Genomic DNA, 17,530 nt, shown 5'->3' on the forward strand with positions numbered 1-17,530 from the left:
ATTTTAAAACACTTTCTATTAAGAGAATATATTCTGGGTTTGTTTTAAAAAAGAGAGGCTAACACCTATCATACCAGTGGGAGGAATATTTTCTCTGTATTTTCTAACCTCTTGAACTGTAAATCCCATTCCTAATTACAGCAGGTACTCCGAACATCTAGTGGGATGAGATGCACTTAACTGAAATAATTACGTTTGCTCTACAGTTTTAATTAAGCAACCCACTCAGCTGAAAACTAACGTATTAGTTCATCTTGCTTGCAGGAGGTTTTTTGAATCACTGGCCACGAAAATAGTTAGCTTTACCAACCTAACTTTGATGGTCAAATATGAAGCTTTCCATGAGTCTCTCCTAAGCCAGAGCAGGTTTCATGAGCCTCCGTAACCTTTTCAAAAGTACCTCAGAGTAAGAGTACAAGGAGATAACAAAAAAAGATTACTTCTAATGTTTTCCCATCAACACTACAAATATGTATACCCAATAACACCAGAACAGAAGTCCCATCAGCACGTGGTAGTTCCTTCTAGATACGATCACTATTTTCTGCTATCATTTCTTTCAGGCAGAAGGAAAACTGAGATTGTTTTTTCTCTCCTTAAGACCAAGCCCCTAAATAGAGAGATTCGTGACCTTTGCACAATAGCAGGAAACATAGCACGTTTAATCTCTCTTTATCAGGAGGTTTTTTTAATGCTATTCTTTTTATCTTGAGTCTTTTATTTAGTTGATTCAGTGATTTGAGACGTAAGAAGTCAAGGAAACACGACCTCTTAAAATTCCCTGGGTTTTGACGCTGGGAGCTTACACTTCCACACACACAAAATTAAATAGCTGTAACATAAATCATTCTGTAGTAGGAAGGTGAACATGCCAAAATGATTTCTTCCTTACCTCAGCCTTGCGAATACTCTCTCTAGCTTCATCTATTTTCTGCTCCAGTTCTGCTCGGGTTTGCTCAGACATCACAGGCCCATGGCATTCTAGCTCTTCAAGCGTCTGTCAGAAATAAGAAAATACAGCCCAGATGTAGGAAATGCTGCACGATAAATATTTATGACAAGTCACAGAAATCGCTGTTTGACCAGGTTGGCTGACGATAGCTCCTTCCAGGAAAAAAGATGACGACCAAGGCAAAACACCATTTAAAAGCACAGTATTTCAGACGGAAATTCCATTTAGGAGAATGTTTCAACAGTGTAACGAAAACGTGACATTGTAGTATGAATCAACTCATCTACACGTTGATATTTACATATTTAAAATGGACGTGCTGGTCCATGCTTATGTCAGGTTTAAAAGAGCATCCAAAACACGGAGAGAAATGTTGCTAATAGCACTACAACCCTGCTGCAGTGGAAGCCCCGGCAGGTTTGCTGCATTTGCAGGAGCCTTGTGTGCAGAGAATTTGCTGAATCACAGACGACACGTTGGAGTTTCTTGCCTTTATGCACATAGATGTTGACTGTACCGGTCCGAACGAAAAACAGCAAAAGCATGTGGTTGCACAAATTGTCACCGGTTATCTGCAAATCCGTGACTGGTTCCGTGACTCCTCAAGCATTTTGCGTTAAACAGTCCTTGGAAGCAAAGCAGGAGCACCAGGAGCTAGAACCAGAATCCAGGATGCTCCCTCCTTCCTCGGAGGCGAATTCTTCTGTCCTGTTTTGGCTACTGACTGCCTGGGGCTGCAACTTCTGCTTTTTAGCTATGAGTGACCCAGACTGAGCAGAAGGCAGGTGAGATGGTAAACCTGCTTCTGCCTTCTTGCTTGGTGCATTCTCCTGGGAATTTTGAGGAATGGCTCGAATCTCTAAAGTGGAACCAGAAGCCAGACCTCCACTCCGTGGGCAAAAGCTCATTGAATACTGTACAATATCACAGATATTATAGTAAAGCCTCGTTGAATTTAATGTAGTCTACGCAAGCTGGTCTTGAGCTTAGCAAGTGAAATGTGTCAGATCTCTTTAGGCAGAGGCCAGCTGCTTCCCCGCTCATCTCTGAATTGTGACAGTCAGGATGCTTCCATCTCACTCTTCAGTGAGACAGGAGCACGACAGCCTTGTGACAGCCATTTAAGGAACTCTGCGACCCAAACTGCCTTTCTACTGACTTTATTTTTGTTCCCCAGTGTTCCCAGCTTAATTCCAAAATACAGCCATCTAAAATCCCAAACTAGGCGCTCAAGATACCGCCCTGGGTCGTTTGCAGCAAAACAGAAGCTGTGACTTCAGATTTATAGGGGAGTAACAAAACGTATTGACAAACCAGAAAGGTTGAGGAGCTGCAAACCTGGCAGTTTGAGCGTACCACACCACGAAAGGACAGGATGAGAAAGGCAGGTTGCCTCGAGAGACAGCCACCGTAAATAACTCTGCGGTGCTTGCAGCAGCTCCTCCTTCATGCGGTAGGGAGCTGCAACAAATCAAATCTGTAAACGAGTGTTTTCCTAACGTACCCGCTGACTGTGGACGATGTTTTTGTGTTCCCGGGCTACCCGGGTAGCCCATTTCCGAGCCTCCTTGTTGAGGCTGTGCTCTTCGGTTGTTCCAGTTTCCGATTCCAGTTGTCGACTCTGCAACAGAAAACAAGCAAACGAGTCGTGACACAGACCCGGGGCTACCTCTGGAGATACGGTTCTATTCAGTTATACGGTAACTTTATCTTACATTTATCAGCCTGGGATCTCGATTCATACAAAACAAGAAAGATTCAAGAAAAACAACTCCCTTCCTCATGAACTTTGCGGTGGTACCACGCTGCGGAAAGCCAACTACAAAAGCCAAGTTCCCAAGAATTCACAATTCACCGTCTCGGGAAATCACCGAGCGGCACCGAGTGCCAGACACGGTCTTACTGCAGTCAAAAAACACTTCTGATGAATAAAACCGAGACACTATTTCACCAATAAACTGTATCAAAGAAATGACAAATAACTCGCCAGGGAAGCCACCACGTTATCTAGACTAAACGTGCACCATGGAAAGCAAAGATGAAGGTTAAATGGGATACACGTGGCCATTTAGGCTCGTTCTTGGTGACAGGTCATCAGATCATAATGCCATCAAGTACCTTAGAAGAGCACAGCCATCTTCAACAACAACTCAAACTTCAAGCCACATTTTTTGATACTCTTTCATATTAGGCCTGCTTTTATCGAGTGTCAGTAACGAAAAAGAAATAATTTCTCCCTCTTGAGAATGCCAGCTGAAGAGGAAGTAGATTTCTATGCTCAACAGATTGAACAGAACCCTTTTGGAAGTCCAAAGACACATATTCCAGCATTTAATTACTGAAATCACTCCCAATATTTCTGCAATTTCCATTAATGCCACTGCAACTACCCCGTGTGTTGCGTATCTCAGCCTTTAGGACGTAAATCAGCCTCAAGCCTTCCACCACAAGCATGTTTCCTGATATTCCTTCTGTATTTGTGACCGTTCTGTAGATATTTACTGCACCTCCATTACATCAGGATAACTCAATCGCGATTCTTTTTGGAGCCAGCCTCGCGCTCCTCCCACCAGCGAAATGAGCCGTGGAAGACATTTCCTTCACCTTCCTGGGCTGTGCTGCTGGCACGCAGAGCAGGTTCCTGCAACAGGCATTTCAGGGGCTTCTGCAGCTCAAGTTAATCAGTACTCCGAAGGGAATCCTCCCCACCACCTCCTTTCCATGGCTGACTTGTTTACTCATGCTCATTTTGCTACTGAAGTCCAGAGCCACGGTGAATTCCTTTTTATCCCAAGTCCTCTTTGGACTGATAACATCTTGCACAACCTCTGAGAACAACCAAAAGATCCCCTAATGAAATATTACTCAATAGGAGAGTAGTAAAAGGAGTGAGTGTGCTTTATTCTGCTCCACAGAAATAGAGGTTGTATATGCACATGTGCAGGAATGAATTTCTCTCTTCCCTCCATGGTTCAAAAGATGGGCTTTTTATCCATCAGGTGTGGTTTGAAGCTAGAACAGATCCCGCAGGCAGGCAGAAGTTGTTTAGGAAGGAGATGTCCAAGGTTAGCCAGCTGGAGGAGGGTAAGGGAGATGAAATACGAGGAATTATTTCCAGGACAGGCGAGAAACCTCCAGCTGCTGCTGAAATAGAGATGGTGCCATCGGGTGTTGTCACAGGGAAAGGGATATGACTTGTCTCAAGGAAGAAAGACAATTTTAATATAAGAATATGGAATCGGAGGAAAATAAAGAGACACAGGGAAGCAAACTGCAGGGATTTTGAAAGCAAGATTTTTGTGCCTGTAGATTGCAGAGAGGCAGTGACACTAACTTATGCTAATAGACTACCAGAGGATTTAATTGAAAATGAGGCAAAAATTGGTTCAGCTTATTATTTTGTTCAGCTAAGCTACTTTTCATCAAAATTGAATCTGGCCTTTATTCTCATTCATCCTCTTATTACAAGAGAGCCGGGGGTAGTGGATTCAAGGGGCTGTGGAGGAGATTTCCAGCAGTGGAGGGGAAGCAAGGGAAAGGAAGACAACCCCTGGACAACCACGCACAGAAACGCATCCCTCTAAATTTGAGGGCTCTGACATAGAGCTGACACTCCCAGGACTCCTGGGCCACTTTCTGCATTTATTTCAGGCCTGCAGCTTAGCCAAGAAGCTTGTAATGCTTCAGCTTGCCCCCACAAAATGCCTTAGGGCATACATTACTCAACATGAAAAGGGGAGTGGAGGTGGGGAGCATCCCTCTGCTGCTTATAGTGAAAAAAGAAGCGGGGGGGAGGCTTTTAAAATCGAGTATAAGATGCCAAGATATGTTAGCTCAAAGCCAGAAACAAACATTTCCGTGAAATTCACAAGCTGGAGTGAACAGAGCCCGTGTGAATGGTGTTATCAAAGTAAAAGGAGATATCAGACACGACGTAGAGCAGCCAGCAGAGGAGGAGGGAAGCTCTAAGCTTCAGCAACAACAGGTAAGAAGGCGAAGCTGTGTGCTGAGCAAAGACCAGACAGGTGCAGCTCCCTTCACACCTCTGTTTAAACACGAAGTTGCCTTTTGCCTGCTTTTATCGAGGCGGTTTTATATAATCGGGGTTTTGCATTGCTGTTTGATCTCTAATTTCCTTCCACTAAGTAGTTGCAAACCGTAAGAGGACAAACACAAGGATTTATATAGGCACATCCAATCCTTAAGATAACATTTGACCTCAGTTCGTTGTTTTTTTTTTTTCAGGCTTAGTGCAATCAGCATTTTTGTACAAGCTCTTCTTCCACGCCTCCCAGCTGAGTCTTAAAGGCTGCAAGTCTGAGCAGAATTGACATTGCTTCTCCCCTATAAAGGATTTCTTAATGGATCTTCAATGTTCCCGTTGGTCTTGCTCCTGCTCAGCATCTCATTTTCGTGAAGGAAGGATACAGACTTCTTTTCAACTGCTCGATAACCTTCTGCACAATCCCAAGTGTGGTTCTGGTTTTTAATCTATTTATCAAAAGCACTTGACCAGAAAAATGAACGCAAACTTTGTGGCTACTCCTAAGGGCATGCGAAAAAAGAAATGCGTTTTTATTGGATCCGAGTGGTTGTATTAGCTACTCGTAAAGCAGTGCTGTATCCACGCAGACCTCACTCTTGCTTAAAGGTCTAAATATAAACGATGCAAAAATGGAACAATAGAAGGAGCTGGGAAGAAAGCTACTGCTGAGGTCTGTGTGGACACCAGAAATACAAGGAAAAGCAGGAGGCAAGATCTAGAGGCAAAATTTAGCCTCCTGGGGAAGAAGCTGAAAGGGACTCCCAACCTGCACAAGACGAGGGAGAGTGGAGGAGGTGCACAGTCTGAATATTTGGCCGGACGATAGTGCAAGAAGAAAGGCTTCAATTTATCAGGACCTGGAACTCTGCCTGAATAAAAGAAGGTGGTATAGCAGGGATGGACTTCACCTGACCTGCAGAAAGCCGCTGGCACCTCAGGAGGCTGTGAAGGAACTTGTGAGCTGAAAAGCAGGAGCAAGCTGAGTGTCATGGAAGAGTAAGTGCTTCAGGAGGGCTTCAAGGATGACGTGAGAAGTCCGTATCCTCAGGTAAAGATAGCGCAGGGGTGCACATCAAACAAAGGAAAAACTGACTGCCATTCAAACAGGCATGAAGAAAGGAGCTAAAACAGAGACTTATTTGCTACGGACATAAAAAATAAGGGTAGGGAAGGAGGTGAGGGAACTGAATTAACCTGTCCTTGCTGATTCCCTGAGCACAGATTCACTGGGCATACTAGAAATGCGGTGGAAGACAAACAAATCAATGGCCAATTATTACACCAGGATGCAAAATATATAAGACCACAGCACGAGAACAATCTGGAGTTTATTTATGCTAAAAAACAAATTACCTGTACAGCATTATAGGATCGGTGTGGATTCAGACACCGAGTCCAAACAGCAAGAACACAACGCTGTGTTTGCGCTGTGTTTGCACCAGTCTCCTGCAGCATCACCGGACTGCTACACAGCCTTAAATTAGTCGCTTGCTCACATGCTTTGAAGACTGGAACTTGGTAGCAGCAAGACTTCCAGTGACTGAATTTAACCTCATCCAAAAGTGAGGGAAAACAAAACCACTTACCATGGCCAAGGAACGAAGGAAGAGCCAAAAAAACTGAGCTAAACATAGATGAGCTTTCTGCTGGTCTCTCAGGGCTTAGATTACAGTGAAAGCAGTGTTTAGTGCTAAAAATTCAATCAGTAAACCAACAGAAAATACTAGATGACTCCGACCAGCTAAAGAGCTTAGAGGCTAGCCATGCTATGCTGTTTCTTAAATTAACAAACCCATTTAGTCTGTAGACACACGTCGGTCTCCAGCTTTGTCTGAAATGTTGTTACAGGTGCAGAAGTTGCCCTATGACAGTGCCAAACACGATGCTCGCATTTACTTCTTATGTAATTATATCTGGATGCAGATGGCACGTGCAGTTTAAGGAACAAAAAAAAGAAGTCAGCTCTTGAGCCTAAAAACTATATTTTTCTAGCTGAAGACTAAGAAAGCTCACTTCAATGAAAGCAGAAAGGGATAACATTTATTACATGCAAGCCACTAACACAAACACACCTAAAATCACAGCCGTCTCTTTCAAAAAGCTGAAAATAAGAGGTTACCATGCCAATGTGAATTTGCAAGCTCAACCTTACAATCAGCACTTCTAGGGAGAAGGAAGGGATATGCATGACATTTTTCACACAACTGATGGCTAAACATAGGAGTTTAAAGAAAATTGTGAGTCAACTTCAGCGCTCATTTATTCTTTTATAGTGGAACTCAATTCCTTTTAGTTTAACCAAAAGTGAGCTAGGACTGGCTTGGATTTCAATTTTTTAGTGTTACAAACAGGACACTCACCATCCTTAGAAGTAAAGAATATTTACATACAGTTTTTTTTCTACTCAAGTATAAAAAGGGACCTATTCACAGGTTACATACACCTCTTGTCATACGTTATGATAAAGCTAAAAACCAACCCAACCTACTATTGCTGCATTTCAACTCATCACAAAAGGTAGCTCCAGGATATTTGAACAGAGAAAGGGGGAACTGGGACTTTCTGACATCATCTATGCTGAAAAACATCCCCAACATGAATGCACGTTTCTTCTTAAATACATTTTATGTAGCAAAATATTTAATTCCCAACAAATAGTGAGGCTGTTCTCTGACCGCTGGTGCAACTCTCCTTACCAGAATTGCCCAGGAAAGGAGCACTAGGAAAGCCCTGTGCGGGGAACAATTTCTCCATTTGCTTTTGGAGTTTTATTTCTTTATAAGTCCGATTCAATAGTTATTTGGGGGGGATCACAGCTAACCTACAAATGACCATTGGCCAGAAATCCCCTCTGAAACCTACTATGCACACAGATCGGCACTGCAGCTGATGCCAGACATGCTAGGATAGGGTTACTGCAGAGGCTGTAGCTCCATTTCTTCCCATCTCTGCTTCTGATTTTATTAAGACCAGAATCTAAAAGTAGCAGGTTTTATTAGACAACGGTGATCGATATACATTTGTTGTTTGCAGGGCCTGATGTTTTTGTATTAGGCCCATTTGTTACATAGCAAGGATTGAAACCTACAAATCTTATTTCTGATTTTAAACTTATTTCAAAGGTTTTAATCTTTGCGCTGAAATTAATTTTGTGATTAGGGTGTAACGTATTCTTTTGCTGTGGTGCCCTTCCATTCTCACCCTCACATTGCTCTGATTTGCCTCAGCTATCTCAGCAGCTGTACTCACATTTAACTTTTCCAAAACCCTATCATACGTTCGATTATAACAAGAAATACAGAGAACCTGCTATCATTAAGTAACCAAAGGAGGAAAGAAAGACCTTTTGTATTAACCTTGACACAGAGAAATTGATTTCACAGATATTTTCCATAAACAACGGTCTGTTCTTTAAGTGGCCGCTGCTTTCAGGTATCACTTCTCTTGCTTTCACCAATTATTCAGAGCTTTGCTCAATGTTTACTGGCTGTAAAAAGAATGTTCTCTCCGTTAAAATAAAATCAATTTCAGTTTATGATACTTAAAGTAAAGGAGAAGCTAGGGTAAAATTGAACGCCGGGTAAGGCAGCCGGTAACCCCAGGCTGTGGGCTTTCCATTTCCTTCAACGTGCCCTTTCAGTACAGACCTCGGACCTGACTGCTGGATCTCTGACCTTCTTTTAAACCAATTTGAGAGGCTCCAAGGGCCAGCTGTAGCCATGCCGATGGCACACATGAGTTGAACTGAGGGGGATTCACAGGCCTGAAATCCTCCTGTGCCTGGTAGGCCTCCTTTGGGCCTACCCAAACGCTCCCGTGCCTGGATGGCTGATTTTTACCTCAGCAGCAACTCCCAATATTTTTGGTTGGGATCATTCAATCATTACTCCTTCTGTCTAATTAGCTTCAAAGATGTTAGAGTTAAAAAGAAATCACCGTACTCTGCTCTGGCATTAAAGCCCAGACCACTCTCAGTGCAGAAACAGGAGTGCATCCTCCGGACCCCTTCCTGTGGGCTAACGTCGGCTTATATCCCTGGACTTTTTTGTATATTGAAATATTTATGTCAAAACATCAAATATTGACACTAAATAATTATAAAAGCGTCGTTATTTGTAAAGTGAAGGTATTTTAAAATATTTAAATACATTTAATATTAAATAAGTTTTAAATAGGTCTTGAAATATTTAAGTATATTTAATATTAAATGCTGAAAAGTGTAAATACAGAGAAGAGAAGCAAAAGGTACTCTTCCTCTATATGCTTGTGCAAAACCCTATTAGAAAGAAAGCCCGGCAAAGCAGAGCCCGCGGCTGAGTCCTCATTCCCACTTTCACAGTGATTTCTAGCCACCCTCGAGCCCCTGAACACTTCCAGAGCTGAGAAAACAGGCCTTGCCACGAACAAGAACGGTCTCCTTTTGTAAGCCAGGCTGCTCAGAAATTCAAGAAATCCACCTGTGTATGACAGAGAAGTGAAATTTTTCCTTATTCCCACCGTCTAGCCGTAAACGTCGCAGTCCATCCAAGCGATGAGGGGTGAGACTGTAAAACTTTCTACCCGTCTTACTGAGATAATATAATATATGATTTAATAATATTATAATTTTATATAACATATAATTTAATAATATGTGTAATATAATATAGTTTCCCTGCGAATTACACAGAGAAAAGCTATTTTTTATGTTGATAAGCAGCCATACAAGTAATTTTTGGCTACATTTTTTACTTGTGTGCTCAAAGAAAACGACAGCACCAGTAATGTACGGGGGAAACTCCAGTCGGGGCAGCAGGCAGCTAAAAAACAGGAAAGGGAACTACCTTGAAAGCTCGGTGTCAGCTTTCTGTGGCCATTATCCTGCAGCACTACGGACGCCCTTTTTGCCATTTATCCCATTTTCTCACATGATAACACGCCGTTCAAGGAAAAGAATCTTTTCCAAGCAGGAAATATCGAAAAGCTGGCTAATTTCCTTTACGCTTGGCCCCGTTCTTCTAGCCACGCTTATCTCTGAAGCACGGGGACGGTGTGTTTTCAACGCAACTCATTTCTGTGGATTTAATAAGCATCACTCTCCTCGGGGGAGGATGTTGGATGATTAAACTGTCACTCGGTTGAATATAGCAGCCCCCATGTCAGGGCAGCATGTGCTGTTATCTCTTCTTGGGAGGCTAAAAGTATTTCAGAAGATCCTCTCGTTTTTTTTCCGTCTTGTAAAGGCCCAATCCATTTTGTGAATTCATTTCAGAGAGGATTAAAGCTGGTTGGGAATTTATCAATTATTTCTTACTGAATACTTCTGAAACAAACCCTTTCCTTAAGGGATCTTTTTTTTTAATGAATTTATGTCAGTGAAAATTAACTGAGAAATAATAATTTAATGATTTAACTATTTTAGTAACATTAAGAAATGTATAAACCTAAGGTCAAAACAGTTTTTAGATGCTGGAAAATAGCTAAATGACATAAAATATTCTGTAACAGGTTTCTCTTTGTGGACACTCAAGAGTCCACCCATCAGCCAGTGTTAGGGAGGCACTGGGGGAACAAAAACCTGAACATGCTGGTAGGATGGAAAACCATTTCATATCTATCCCTTCCCCCGAACAGTCTCTTTTGGAGGCTCTGGCTGCACGTGCTGGGAGTATTTGGGGAATAAATCGAGCTGTGGTGTTTGTACCTGACCCAAGGATTGCATGACAATACACACTGTGTTACTCTGTCAACAGCTCTCCCTCCATAAAACAAAATTTTAAGATAGACCCTGTAAAACTGGAGTTTGCCAAAGCATTCATAGCTTTTCCTGTAGGTGAGTTCCACATCTAAACTGTTCATAACACTCTACTTGCCTACGATATTCACAATTGTTATTTTTTTTCTTTCCAGTAATACTTTCTTTTTATTCCAAATTTTGACCCCAGTCTCAGTGTATCAGGTACTTAATCTGAATTTGTAATTTGTTCCTGGACAAGGTAAATATTAAACATATGATTAGATGTACGAATCATTTGATGTACACGATGTACACACATTTCCTTCAGTGCTAGTCTTTAGTATGAAAACTATCATGCACATCCCACAAAACCTAAAAACCAACTGATAATCTATGCAGATCGTCTACAGGGAGAACACGTGGCAAAAGAATGCTTGTCGATTGATCTTCCATTCCATTTTGTTCAATTCATCACAGTGCATGCAATTTCTGACAAATTTGAAAGCCAAATCCTGATCAAAACCTTTCATTCTCGAATAGTTACTAAATAAGAAGTGGTAAAAATGTAACCTGCAATTTTCTAGGCAGGGATCCCGTTAGCTGAGCATAATTATTTGGATCATAAAGAGTGTATATGTTTTTTTTCTTTTTGGTGTAAATTGGTTATAGCAGCTAGAAGCTCAAAGAATGCAGTGCGATGAAGAAACACGATAATTTGACAGCCCAGGGGGGGTTAGCCAAGTAAAGAAGTCACTGCACCAGAGGTACAGAGACAGCTTTAGACGCGTACGACCCATTCACTGTCTTCTAAAATGATCCTGCAGTTAAGCAGCACAAGCAGTGCATGTGTTCATTGTCAGGCCACACAAGTGCCATGCCAAAGAATCATGTAATTTTTCATGTTGGAGACTTGAACAATAGCGAATTACAGTTCTATTTTACATGGGGATAGCCCTCTGGAAAAGAAGAAAATTAAATTAGTAATGGGACTGCATTTCATCAGTGCAAACTAACAGCCTCCAGTTGTTATACAAGCTTCCCCACTCGCACTGGAGAAGCAGCCAATTATACACATCACTATCGTGAGCTGTGAGATTTTAATTCATGCCCCCAAAAGATCAGAATATCAATTACTGATGCTGTGCAAGTGCAAAAGGTAAGTGTGATGTGATCCCCATAAATAACACCACTTTCTCCTTCTTTAACTTAAGTCTCCTTGCAAAAAAAGCTTTTTTTTTTTTTTCCATTTTATAGATGTATTATGCATTCTGTTGCCACCTCGACATGAGTAAAGTCGAGCGTCCCAAGCCACATGCACACCAGTAACGACACGGATGCCAAAGGCTGATGACAGATACTACCAGATACCTCTGCTATAGTCATTCGCATAGCACTGACAGGTGAGGGCTCAATGTCCACCAGCTGAACCGCGTTAAAACTCTAGATGCGGAGATTGCACAGAGATGAAAACACACAGCAGCAAAGGTTAGAAAGGCAGCACAAACAGCTACAAAGATTCTTCTCACTGTATTACAAACAACCTAACGCTTTATGTAAATAAGGGCTCCACACAAAGGAGCTGGAAGAACAGCCAAAACCATTTACACTTTGTTAAAAGGGAAAGAACAAGGGAAACGGTGTTACAGATGTTAATATTTCTGGAAAAGTCATGCTTACAATGCTACGTATCCATTAAGAGAACTCTTCTATTTGGTGACCCAAACTGGAGATCAAGACATTTTCATCCAAGTCAGTTTATTAAGGAATTCGAGTAATATAAAGCTGCACAAGCTTAACTTCTTTTCTTTAGTCTAGACATATTTTAAATTGCTGTTTCTTAAAATAACATTAGTGGTGTCGGTGGGACATCAATTCACTTTTTTTTTTTAAAGTGTTGATTGAAAATGTATTTACCTACTGTGATTTACTCACTTTTAATATCATTAATGATTGCTTTGGAAGCAATGTATGTCAAAGCATGGTATTTTCTGAGTCTTTTTGGAATACAACGTTTTAACAGTGTCCTTTCTAGATCAAGAACTTCTTATATGCATCTATAGATACTCCCTGAGTAAATCAGAGGAATATGGACACTGTACTTGGCATAGCATCACACTATTTGTAACCCAGCACTAGTAAACACTTCGAGAACCTCACCCACACGACAAAAAGCTAGCAGAATATAGGAAGTATCATGGTGAAAGCAGAGAAACACAGGACTGCTAGCCACAATCTAGAAACAAAACAGATTCAGCTTTTCTGTGGATGACACTGAGCCTGTCTGATGCTTCGTTACCCACCTACCGCAAGCAGGGCTGGTGGAATCAGCCTTTTTATCCCGAAAATACAGCATGAGGTTAAAACAGACTGCTCCACCAGTGAGCGCTTTCTCTCACCCATTTATAACACCTTTCTTAAAAACAGAGCAAGAAGAAATAAATGAAAGAATTCAGCGGTGTTCTTACAGTGTCGCTGTCACTTGGTTGGAACTGGAAGGGCTGGGGTTTGTGAAACACTGAGTTCTCCTGTAAAAACAGCTGTAGATTGTAGTCCCGCACCACCTAGAAAATAACAAATGCCATTTAGGTTGGTTATTTCACAATCTTAAAAGCATGCGACAAATGCTGCTAGAGTAAACTCAGTACACTTTCAAACAGAGACCAAATCTGCAGCAGAACCTTGAGCACAACAAAAGGCGATACAAAACCTGGCTCTGGGCAGTACTAGCCACAGGTATTCAGAAGCGACTGGTAGGACACACACTGGGAGACAGAGACCTAAAACATTTCTGCCATGAACCAACGAAAAATGTCACAAAGGCGAAACGGGGAAAAAAAGCCAACTACCACGCAGAGAGCATGTCGTATCCCTACCATAAATATTTTTCTCTCCTCTTGTAGGTAATTTCTTGTAGGCAGCTCTTTCTTAAACTGAAATGTCTTATCTTTACACAAATTATTACTTGCAGGAGCTGAAAAGACTATTTGGAATAACGCACACAAAATCAGTTACAAAATTAATCTCTCCATATTAAATTACTTTCACAGAAAACTTTCATAGTTTGCATTTTGCTAAACCAAAGCTACTTCGGCTACCAAATTTGTTTAATGACATATTTCACATAGCATGGCACATATCCCTGAACAAATCAGCTACGTCACAAGTTGCACGTATTTACAAAGAAAACCTCAGTGACTGCAGGATGACAAATAGCATCGCTAATTTAACAACGCTACAGAGTATTCACTGCTTCAGCTGATGACTGTGCATAAACTGCAGCATCAAATTACAGAAACGTATAACCAAACCGAGGCTTTAAATGTACGGAAGTCTCTAATAAAGATGGCATTTATCCATAAGTGTCAGCAGCATTGCATACGGCCAAGAACACAGAGTGAAATTGTTGTAAGCTGGTAAATAGGACTTCTTCTCTAATGTATTAAAATGCTGATGCTTGCGTTACTGCAATACAGAACTGCAAAAAATTAATCCTGAGTTAAAGAAAGAAAAGTAAATAGTCCTCCAGGGCCAATAATGCACTAATTTAAAACAGTAAACTACATAATTGCTGTTCCAATTGGAGTTGTCTAACGTAAATGCATTGAAATGCACAGAGATGGACAGAGAAGGCGTACAGAGAGCCTGCGTTAGGCATCACCAAACCCAGAAATTCCTCAAGCACTGAAGGAGGAACCATCTGCAGCTTCAGAAGAGGCCGAGCACTGACTACGGGACAGCTAGGACGTGGTACAGCGCGCCATCCTCTGACATCCCCGTTTGCAGGGCACGCTTTTCAGCAGCAGGTTGCATCAGATCCTCCAATACAAAACCCTTCTGCTGTGCACGGCAGCAAGCCCTCCGTGACTGAGGTCTTGAGGGACATGGACAGAGCCAATTCTTCTTTATTTCCTATTAAAAGGCCTCAAAAAAAGCAGAACTGCACCTAGCCAAGTAGTCTGTGATAAATTCACTATATACACCCTTTAGATTTAGCGCAGATTTTTGTGACTGAGGACGACTGTGCCACAACGTCAGACCTGCTGTGTGCGCGTCCAGCACATTAAAAACCTGGAGCATTACTCTATAATAATGATTAATCAAAAGCGATAATTATTAACTATAATAATTGGCAAATATAATAAATTTGACAACTGTTAAAAAGACTTCTAAGCAACACAATATTCTCAGGACTAAGTGGCAACTTTTCCAAATGGATTTCCTGTTATTCGGAAATTAATTCAGTGTTCTCATGGAGTTTCTTTATGAAGCCAACGTCTACTGACACTTTAAAAGAGACTTGAAATCAAATGGTAAATATATACCATGTGCAGGAATAGCGCATAGTCAGACATAGGCATAAATGAAATGATCTGCCCTACGATGGAGAAGTTTCTTAACAGACACATCAGAGAGATTTTGTTACTTAAACCAGCGAGTGAAATTTCAGAAAACAGTCATTAGAAAACCAAATTTTCCCAAAAGAGAAGTGCAAGAAGTGCAAATCTTGAGCAAGGTTGTTCGGCTGAAAAGGAACTTGAATTGCTTTTTCATTTGCTTGGTGTCAGACGGCCTGGGTCACCCCAACCTCCCAGTAACAAAACCTCCAAAACTCAGCAAAAGCTTTCCTATCACTGATATTTTCTAACCGCAGCTTGGCAGCTCTCTGCTATTTAAAACTAACAGAAAACAGGTGAAGTATTGAAAAACCCAATAAATATTTAAAATCTTTGCTCGGATGGCAGGCTGGGTTTTACTCCAAATGACTACATCGCCAACAAATTTGTTGGACTTTCACCACTCAGGGAGCCTTTAAGACATGCATAAAAACTCTTTTGCTAAGCTCCTCGTCTGGATTCACCTCTCCTTTTTGAGCTGGTTCCTGCATCACAGACCTACCAGAAACACTGAATGTTCAGAAGAAAGGGTGAGGAAAAGCATGGGTCTGTGGGATAAGCCCCTGACGAATGTGTTTAGTATTTCAGAGCAAGTGCTAACGCAGTACAAACTTTTCCCCTCTGCGTTCTTGAACAGCAAGGAGAGAAGAAAATTGGTGCCGATGAGCAGTTGTAAAAATCCTGTTGAGACCTGACAGCTGTATTTACATTTTCGTTCCTTCTCCGGGCATTGTACTAACCTAGCAAAGCAGAAACAGAAATATTCCGCTCAAGCTTACAACACGGAGTTGTTACTGCGCACAGGAAGGCAGACCTGCAGGCGTGTGGCTGCTCAGAGGCTTGCTAGCACGACTGTCACAAGCTCAGCGTGACAAAGGTTTTCCTGTGCCAACGAGCCACGTGGAAGTGACAGTTCAGCTGGATCGCAGTGCTGGTCGCAAAGCATTTAATACTGCACTGAGAAACGAGCTGTGAGCATGCAGGTATAGTAGACAAGCAGAATTGGTTAAAAGATTCAAAACAGCATTTTCGGGGAAGGTATTTTAAGCCGACCCTGATGATGTACAGCAAGGTCCCTTTCCGACAGAAGATAAAAGCACTTTCCCTGTCCTCGCTGCCAAGTAAATTCAAAGACTCCCTAGAACGAAGCCAGTTTTTAATCCACTCGCATTACACCTAATAAGGTGCACGTTAGCCTGCTTGCAGGTGAGTAAGGAACGTGTTAAATATGTTGGTTTTCCATAAGTCTCTGCATAATGGGCTCTGTCTCTGTGCAGGTGGTTAAGGGCTACGTACAAAGGAATATTATGACTGCACCAAGGCAGCTTGTTGGAGCTCAATGGCATTTATTTTATTTTTTTTCAGCCCAGCACATGAATTATTTAAGTATCAAAATTATCCTGGAAGCGATGGCGTATTTGGGACTCGGGCTGCTTGACAAAGCAAACAAGCCACGTCTATGACAAGACCCTAATCTGCTTTCTCAATTCATTCTCAATCTATTTCTCAATTCAAAGGAGAGAACGCCGTAATATTTTGTTTTCGAGTCGACAATCAATTCTTAAAAAATGATCCAAACAGTTTTGTACAGCTTCACGGTGACGGATGACTGATGCCGTTCCAGATTACACAGCACAGGACCCTCAGCTGCAATTTCTCTTCTAAAGCATGCAGAGTGAGTGCAATTAGACATCTCTCGGTTGTTGTTCTCCGAAGATCGTGTGCTGTGTAAGCGCACTCATGAGAACACAGTCTGGGTGGCAACAGGCAAAATTCTCCCCAAGAAAACTGTCTCGTTTCTTCTAACTTAACACCGCTCTGGAGTAACCAAAAATAATAACCTGTCAGTTTTGTCATTATTTTGGAAGCAAATCTTAAGCCTGGGAACCTACGCATGCTCTAAGTATTCAGTTACAAAGAATCATTCAGTTAAAACTTACCCTGCTGGAAGTCTCCAGTAAAAACTGGAATGTGTTTTGTACAGCTTGGCACGTCTCGAGTTCAGTCCTGCTGAATGCCATTAAATAATCCTTAAGGTGATCATACACGTTTCCATCAAGAGCCTGTAGGAAGAGGGGAAGAATTAAAGAAAAGCAGCACGTACTTCAGAACGCAATTTGCTGATACACTTTGCAAGATGCCCATTCAAAAGCTTTTTAAAACTCGTCCCCAGACGCTTACTGGAGGAGACTGGGACAGTGACGGGTGGACACGTTTCATCGGGGAGGAATGGCAGGGCGTTATTCCCATTAGATGGCACCACAGAGCACTGGAACGTCACCTTGCAGTCAATGATTGCCATCCAGTTGTGTAGGACAGCCAGGGGAACGTCACCACGAGCCGTCACCACGTGGAGACGGCCCAGGAGCCCTAAGGACACGTGGTGGCCTCCAGCCAGAGCCCTCCTCGTGTCACCGGAGGTT

At 41.9% G+C, this 17,530-nt stretch overlaps 1 protein-coding gene across 2 annotated transcripts in view; it reads right to left on the reverse strand.

Annotated features, from left to right (window-relative positions):
* The window catches only part of FCHSD2 (FCH and double SH3 domains 2), a 148,634-nt gene that overhangs the window by 25,575 nt on the left and 105,529 nt on the right, over window positions 1–17,530 (reverse strand). The window contains exons 9-13 of one of the 2 annotated variants that reach the window (XM_066990025.1): window positions 17,048–17,170; window positions 13,179–13,274; window positions 12,082–12,153; window positions 2,457–2,573; window positions 893–997 (exon numbers count right to left, since the gene is read on the reverse strand). In XM_066990025.1, the coding sequence (XP_066846126.1) occupies window positions 893–997; window positions 2,457–2,573; window positions 12,082–12,153; window positions 13,179–13,274; window positions 17,048–17,170 (513 nt within the window). The remainder of the gene's footprint in view (window positions 1–892; window positions 998–2,456; window positions 2,574–12,081; window positions 12,154–13,178; window positions 13,275–17,047; window positions 17,171–17,530) is intronic. The other variant, XM_066990026.1, reaches the window with a different exon arrangement.

The sequence above is a fragment of the Anser cygnoides genome, chromosome 1, assembly GCF_040182565.1.
Source record: "Anser cygnoides isolate HZ-2024a breed goose chromosome 1, Taihu_goose_T2T_genome, whole genome shotgun sequence".
Classification (NCBI taxonomy): domain Eukaryota; kingdom Metazoa; phylum Chordata; class Aves; order Anseriformes; family Anatidae; genus Anser; species Anser cygnoides.